This window comes from Telopea speciosissima, chromosome 1 (assembly GCF_018873765.1).
Source record: "Telopea speciosissima isolate NSW1024214 ecotype Mountain lineage chromosome 1, Tspe_v1, whole genome shotgun sequence".
NCBI classification, from domain to species: Eukaryota; Viridiplantae; Streptophyta; class Magnoliopsida; order Proteales; family Proteaceae; genus Telopea; species Telopea speciosissima.
The window spans coordinates 11,221,085-11,229,272 of NC_057916.1; the positions used below are offsets into that span (position 1 = coordinate 11,221,085).

The 8,188-nt window shown below is 40.6% G+C and overlaps 1 protein-coding gene across 2 annotated transcripts; it reads left to right on the top strand.

Moving 5' to 3' along the window:
• Positions 1-784: 784 nt before the first annotated feature.
• Positions 785-6,193, top strand: LOC122648857 (interactor of constitutive active ROPs 3-like). Of its 2 annotated transcripts, XM_043842134.1 has the most exons (6): positions 785-803; positions 2,038-2,137; positions 3,183-3,360; positions 4,132-5,781; positions 5,875-5,901; positions 5,947-6,193. In XM_043842134.1, the coding sequence occupies exons 2-4, from the start codon at positions 2,118-2,120 to the stop codon at positions 5,770-5,772; spliced, it is 1,839 nt and encodes a 612-aa protein (XP_043698069.1). In that variant the 5' UTR covers positions 785-803; positions 2,038-2,117; the 3' UTR covers positions 5,773-5,781; positions 5,875-5,901; positions 5,947-6,193. The 2 variants fall into 2 exon arrangements, with proteins under 2 accessions (XP_043698069.1, XP_043698068.1); XM_043842133.1 differs by lacking the exon at positions 785-803 and having other exon boundaries at positions 1,849-2,137.
• Positions 6,194-8,188: the final 1,995 nt, after the last annotated feature.

Sequence of the window (8,188 nt, forward strand, 5' to 3'; positions counted from 1 at the left end):
ATGAAAGGCAGAAATCCCCATGCGCTCCCCCACAAAGAATGACCCTTCAAAATTGATATTTCATTAACAATTTGGTTTCCGATTGACCTAATCACACATTGAAACTGGTTCAACTTAATCAAAATCAAACCAAACCAATCGATTGATACCATTAGATCTACTCTCTAGGACATTAGCGGATATAATAGGGAAGAAGCCAAATTTCGGAACTGGCGATTCGCTTGGTCCCACAGTCCCACTAGATAAGACAAACAGGGATGTCATAGGCCCGCATTATCGCAACGGCTCAAAAAATCGATGGCTTCTTCTTCTTCTTCATTAACTGCTCCCATCACCCACCACCGTTAGTTTAACTTCTGTAACTTTCTCCCTTTTCAATCTCGAAAACTTATATTTTTTTTAACAGAAATGGAAGATTAGGAATATCCTTTTTGGAGTAGACATTAGAGAATAGACGTTAAAGAACAAACCAGTTCCGAACTTTCGGTCCTGGGGCTCCACTGGCTCAGATCGGGAAGACGACACAATCTTAGGCCCTCAGGGCTCAGCCTTCTCTCTCTCTCTGTAGAGCAACGTACCGTAAACTGCGGGACTTGAACCATTAGTGGAAAGAAGCCGAAGGAAGAAGAAGAGATATTGGTTGAAGAACAAATGGAAGGAAAAGAAATGCTGCTTCTGACGCTCGTTTCGTCCTAAAGAGTAAAAACCCAAAAGGGTTTTCATTTTTAAGAGTACTAAAGTTCGGGGCTCCTGCTTCTCCAGATAATAGAGATCTGCTACTGCTGCTGCGGCTAAGTGTAGCGGTAAATGTTCCTCCTTTGAATCATCTACCATTTTAAGACATTTGCTGCTCAAGCAGTAGTATTTGGGTTCTTTCTGGTTTGGGTGCTGCTTATATTATTTCACCTTTTTCTTTTTCGGGGTTGCTGGACTCTGAGTTGAGTTGGGTTGCTTTTCCTTTTTATGGTTTTGATATTTAACTGATAGGGTGACAACTCTGATGTTTGCTGGGTCCCCTGGAAAAGTTTTCCTGTAGAATGATAATGCGGTTCAGTATTACAGTTCCGGAGCTTGAAAGTTGCAGGATTTTTACGGCTGTTGGGAATGGCATGTGATGATGGGAAGAGTTAGTCTCTGTTTCTCTTTCTCCTCTCCCTTCACCTCCTCCCGCTCCTTCTTGTGTTTTTCCCCCTCCCCTCAAGTTTCTGCGGCTCGATACTGATGCCTCCTCAACTTCAAACTGCGCTTTTCTTCTTGTTTTCTTTCTGCGACTCGGTTGCGCTTTCTTGATTTCCATTTTTTTTTTGGGTTTTCCGGGGGGGGGGGGGGGCGGGGTTGAGGGGATGAGCGTCAAGAAGGATAAATGTGGTTTTCCCCTATTCCTTAAGCTTCCGTTTTCTTCAAGACTCTCGTCCTCTTTTTCTTTTCTCTTTTTTTTTTTTCCTGTTGTGTGTGGGGTTAGCTGAGCTTGATGTCAAACACCTTCATGACAACCGGTAGGTAGTTCCCCTTATGTCACGGCGAAAGAGATGGATACCAGACAAATCTCTGTTACTGTGTGGTTCTGGTTACTATAATTACGGAGATTCCCCAACTTGGAAGCCAAAAATGACCCTGTTTTTGGTCTTTTGATTACTGTAGACTGTAGTGCCACTTTCGTAACTTCTTGGTTAAGATGTCAAAAAGGGTAGAAATTTTGTTCATCTAACAGGGGGAAAAAGTTAAAAGGGAGGAAAATAACCCATACTGATATTTTTTATTTTTGGGTTTTGTTTTCTGTAACACTTGGGAGTGGGTTTTTTTTTTTTTTAATTCTTTTTTTCCTCTCCTTGAAATTCCACTTAGGAGAGTGTTGTTTGGTGGGAGTGGAGGTAGTTTACATGGAGTTTCTTTGAAGGGACATTGTTGTTTGTTGTTGTTGTATTGATGAGGGGATTGAGGGGTGCCTGTCCTTCCTTAAACATTTATTTTTTCATGTACATTGCGCTGGACTCATTGCTCTGTCTTCCTTAGTTTGACTCCTCTCTACTATTGCAGGTTTTGTGGGTCAGGAAGCAACTAGGGTGTGAACTTTCAAGTTCTCTCTTTTACTCTGTTGCCAGAAGGGGTGGTAAAAAATGCAGACGCCGAAAGCAAGGTAATACCCACATTTGTTTTTTTCTACTTTTTTCATTGTTATAGCTTCCTTAAAGCCTCTATCTATGATCAGTAAGTTGCTTAGTTGAATCCATTGAGGAATTTTGCATTCGAGGTAATTGGTGTTGCATTGGATTCTATCTTCCTACCCGGATTCTTATTTTAATGACCATCTTAATTTCTTCTTCTGCCCTTGCCGATCGATGTAGGTTGGATTCTTCTTTCTTCTTGTAGTACAGAAGTTGGAAAGGCAGCCTCTTAAACTGCTACTTCTTTCAAAGGCAGAATCTTTCTTCTTTCTTACTCTTTCCCTATACTCCCTCACCCAGCCCACCCTGGGAAAAATTCAAGCTACATTGTAAACCCTGCTGGTATTTAATGGCTTTTGTTATTTTCAGCAATTCCAGTTAATGTGTTTGTTTTTGGCCTTTTTTAATACGCCTTTTTTCCTTTTACATGTGTCTTATTGCTTAGCACTATCCATTTGCTCTTATAATGGAAATCCAACTACTTGTGGTTTGAGATTCATTTGGCCAGAAAAAAAAAAAAATCCGAGTTTTGCGTTTTCTCTCCCTCTCCCCCCCCCCCCTGTTTATAAACAAGTAGTTGTCTTGTCTTGGATTTCAGCAATGGTCTGTATGTAAATTCTGTGATCTAGTGGCACATTGTTGTTGCTATTCTTCTATTCCCCCCCCCCCCCAAAAAAAAATAAATGCTAATCCTTCTAGTTGCTTGTCCTTGGTTAGACTCGATTCATAAATGGATACGTCAATGAATCAAGCTACCATAAACCTCTATGTACTCATTGATAGCTTTTCAGAACCAAAAGTATATTTTTCATGAATGCGGTAAATTTTCCTACATATTAATTCATGGATGAATCTATGCTTCAGCTCCACAATGCTACTATTGCAGAAACCAACAAACTGGAGGTGTTCATTGTAAATAACCTTTATATGTTGCTTTTCTGTTAGCTGGATCTCATTGATTTCTGGATTCTTTTGCTCCTCTCAATGGTGATGATAATTTCCTGGACATGGGTGCAGAAGTTCATCTTCAGAAGGGCCTCAAAGGACATCTCCAGGGACACCAAAAGCTGCTCGTCGGCTCAAGGCAGCTGGATCAGAATGTGACTCAACTTCTACAAATTCAGCAACCTGGACAACAAAGGATAGAAGCCTGAAACTCACTGAACGTGTGTCACCTAGAAGCCCGGCTTCTGAGGTACTTACTGTAACTACAGTTCATCATTCTCATGTCCGGGAAGGGAGGGGGTGAAGAAAACCTTATGTTCTTAATCAAACAAAGATGCAGCAACTTCAAACAGATGATTTATAAAATTGACTGTTTAAGTTGTTTTTTCTGGTTCAACCTTCAACCTTTATTCCCCCATTGATTTTTAACTGTTTGAGTTTTGCTTGGACACTGGCTGCCTTGGTGTCTGGTTCTAGTTCAACTTACCGGTCCAATCTGTTGTTTAAAATTAAAATATCTAGAACATCTGGAATAAAATTTACTTTAAAATGCCTGAAGAAAAGTATGTGTTGTGAAAATTTTTAATTTACCTTAATTTCGTATCAATGAATAAGATTGCATAATCGGCCAATGTCTCAATCAGCTGGGAAAATAATCACTGTTTATGTTGGAACTGCTATGCTTTGCTCCTTTAAGTTGACGACTCTTAATTTTAATTGATGACATTCTTTTCTTTTGCCCCCCTCCCCTCCCTTTTCTGTCATTTCGATCATGAGTAGGCTTGTCAAGGCCTCACATCAGTGGTTCCGTGTCAATGCTCTAGTTTGTGGGTTATATTTGCACTCATTTTGGTTAAATCTTTTATCCTCTTTTTCTTTGCACTGTTTCTATTAGATTTTCCCTCTCTGTTGTTTCGCGCAGTTCTGAATGTGTGTTAGTTTATCTTCATCGTTCTCATAAAGTTGTTGGAGTTGGAGATTTCTGATACTTACTAAACAACTTTCTCTCTAAAATCTTCAGAAGAAGCGACCCAGCAGAGTCTCTGAGTTGGAATCTCAACTTGTGCAACTCCAGGAGGATCTGAATAAGGCAAAAGACCAGTTAACAACATCTGAGACATGGAAGAGGCTTGCACAGAAGGAAGCCGAAGAGTCCAAGAAGCAGCTCTTAGACATGTCCACAAAGCTTGAAGAGTCCCAGCAGCAGCTTCTGGAGTTGTCTACTTCTGAGGACTCCCGGGTACATGAGCTCCGTAAAGTCTCTCAAGACCGGGATCGGGCATGGCAGTCCGAACTCGAGGCTCTTCAGAAGCAACATTCAGTGGACTCAGCTGCCTTATCCTCTGCCATGAATGAAATTCACAGGCTTAGGTTCCAGCTGGAAATGGTTGTGGAGTCTGAGGCTGCCCAGACCAAGCAGGTAGAAGCTGGAGAATCTGAGCTCCAGAGATTGAAAATTGACCTGGAAGAAACCCTTTTTGTTGTTGAGAACATGAAAGTTCAGCTCAAAGATTCCAAAGAATCCGAAGCTCAGGCCAAGGCACTGGTTAGTGAAACTCTACTACAACTGGAAACTGCCAAGACAACTGTGGAGATGCTCCGATCAGATGTTCTTAAATCCAAGGAGGCTTACAACTGCCTTGTTTTGAACTTGGAGCAATCTAGAGCTCAAGTGAATTCGCTTGAAGGACTTATGAGCAAACTTCAGGCAGACCTAGTTAAGGCTAGCAGCAGCCAAACTGGGGACTCATCAGGAGATGATAGGTCTGCAGGGGAAACTCGGGACCTTGCTGACTCGAATGAGCTCAGGTTGGAGCTTGATTCTGTGAATTTGGAGATGGGACAGTTAAAGGTGGCACTAGAAGCAGCTGAAGCTAGGTATCAGGAAGAACATATTCAGTACACAATGCAGATTCAAAGTGCCTATGAAATGGTTGAGCAAACGAAGTCTGAGGCATGCCTTAGGGTAGCTGAATTGGAGGCAGAGCTAAAGAAAACCAAGGCTTATATTGAAGAGTTGAAAGAAAACCTGATGAATAAGGAAACTAAGTTGCAGAGAATTTCAGAGGAAAATGAGGGACTGAACATGAAGATCAAACAGAACAAGTCTAGTCAGAGGGAGGATGAACTGGAAGTGGAGTTGCAAAAGTTGAAGGCAGATGCTACTGATTTGAAGGCAAATATGATGGATAAGGAGATAGAATTGCGGAATATATCGGAGGAGAATGAGTTGCTAGAGTTGGAAATCAAGAAGAGGGAAATGGAGAGGAGTAAAGTGACTGATGAAGCCATCTCTGAGGCAGAGGCAGCAAGGGCTGCTGAGCGGGAGGCTCTAATGAAAGTTGGCTACATAACACAAGAAGCAGACAAGAGTAGCAAGAGGGCAGCACGTGTCACTGAGCAGCTGGAGGCAGCACAGGCGGCAAACTCAGAGATGGAGGTTGAGTTGAGGAGGTTGAAGGTGCAATCAGACCAGTGGAGGAAGGCAGCTGAGGCAGCAGCTGCTTTTTTTTCAACAGGAAATAATGGGAAATTAATGGATAATTATGTTACTGGGAAGATTGGTTCACCCAATTCAGAAGATATGGATGACGACTCACCTAAGAGAAAGAACAACATGCTAAAGAAGATTGGAGTCTTGTGGAAGAAGGGCCAGAAATAGAGAAATAGTGTGAGTTAACTGTTATGCTTCTGTTGGGCTGTATCTTTTACTTCTGCACTGGTTTTTCAATTTTTGACTTGAGATTGAATTGTTGTGTGATAGGTATGTTGGTTGATTGGGCTGGCCATTGCTGTGTATTGGGAGAAATTTGAAGAGTTGCATGGGGATGACGCCCTCGAGCAAATCCTCTTTGTATAGGTGATAGAGGAAATTAGGAGAACTTATATTTCTCTTTTCCAACTCTCTGCCTTATTAAGCAATTGGCTTTACAACACTTGTGGAATAATGGCATCAGTAGGTGATTATATATACATGATATGACTGGGGGAAGAGGTAATCTGTTAAATTTTCATGGCTTTGAGATGGGCAGTGCACCTAAAACATGAGCTGATCAAACTATGTTTTGGATCTTTATATCTCTACATTAGAAAATTGAATTGATCTGAAACTTAATATACTATATATGTCTATGATGCCACTGATGATCAATTCAAAAAAGGAAAAAGGAAACCTGTCCAGGAGCATGGCCCCTGCATAAACACAAGGGGGTGCAAAATGGCCACCGTGCTCCCCACAGAGAACTCTCCCCCTTAAAAGCAGGACATGAGATAGGTAAGTAATTAGTTCTGTTCCTACCTATCTCATGTCTTGCATTTTTTTGTCCCCGAAAGAATTCCTATACATCTCATGTTTTGCTTTTTAGTTTTGGTCACAATTAGATTAAATCTGTGCCAAATTCTGGAGAGGTGAGTTTGGGGAGAACAAAAGATTGTCTCTAATACCGTGGGTTGATGGGTGTGAGCCTAAAAAGTGAGAGGTTTAGGGTTTAGATTACATTATGTTCATAATGAAGCTCTCTTATTGAGGCTTGGATGGAGATTGCTCTCTTCCCTCAATTCCTTGTGGAATAGGGTTTTAAAGGCTAAATATTTGTTTAAAAATAATATTTAGATGATGTATTTTAAACCTGAAAGGGGTTCGTGGGTGTGAAATAGCATTGGTTATATCATTCTCTTGGCAGCCACCTTTGAAACCGGATCATGTTCTTGTACAAGTATCGTCCAAGGCCCTCTATGGCCATTCCATGTGACTGGCCCTGGAGAGCCTTAGATGGTACTTGTACAAGGACATGATCCACGCTCGCTACCTTTACATGAAAGAGTTTTTATTTTGCTATTAATTCAAAAAGGGCACCCTTACAACGAGGATAGCTGCTAACTATATTTCATCAACACCATGGGAATCCTCTCACTGTGACCCATCTTTCCCTCCGCGTCATTATAGAAGTCTCAATTTGGTCTGTTTTATGAAAGTCTAAAATGCCATCCAAAGTTCAAGCTTTTATTGTGGAAATTGTTAAAAAAGGGGTTTCCACTAGCAATAGGATTAATTAAGGGAGATGATTTCAATTCTAGTCACTATTGGTTGAGTCCGATTTTAAAGAGTTTATGCACCTTTAAGCCCTGTTTAGATGCAGTGAGTTTGGGAAAATTATCTCCTCAGTTTTCTGCCCGGCCCAGTTTCCCAGTGTCTGTAATAAGGGGGGGTAAACCCCACCCGGGCAAAGTGATCGGGCATGGGTAGGATGGTCATTCCCCCCCCCCCCTTATTACAGACACTAGGGAACTGGAGGAGACAAAGATCCGTGAGTTTGACATATGACTGTCCTTCCACCCATTTAGTGGAATAGTTTATAGCAACCAATATGTATTCCGTATTCGTGACCAAATTGGAGGACTTGGGGAAATGTTTTGGACTGCTCTAATTGAACTTTTAGGGTAAACAATTGGAACTTTTAGGTTAATGCTTAGTTTACTTGCAAATCGCAAATGGGCACTTAAATAATTTTGGTTTTGGGTCCAAATCATCCAACTTAGATCCAACATGTCCATTCCATATCTGACCCAATTATTAAATTTATGACGATTCTATGATCAAAATTCAATTTAAATAGGTATCGATAGAAATAAATGCTAGATCTATTTGGCTCCTTTTTCTTGCCTAAATAGAAATATGGAGGGGTTGATAACACAAGGGAAGAGTACAGTACATAAAAGACCGGATCATAAAATTTGACATGTGATCTATCTAGAAATCGTTTTATTTATCTAACGATTTAGAAAAATTAAATCCCTCCTACCAAAAAAATAATTTTTAATTCTAACTTGTCTAAGTCATCTAATTTAAATGAATTAGAAAGCCACTTATCAATCCCTCAAGCAAAGTTTTATCTAAAGATTCTAAATCAACGATCATGGAGGAGTCAATTCAATTCATGTTTTGAGGCTTATAGAAGTTAAAAAAGGGTGCAACCAACAAAATTATCTCATTTGAAATCTTTACCATTAAAGATAACAAGCGGCCTCAACTTCTAGGCTTATTAAACTTTTGATAATCAAGATTTCAAATGAAAGAA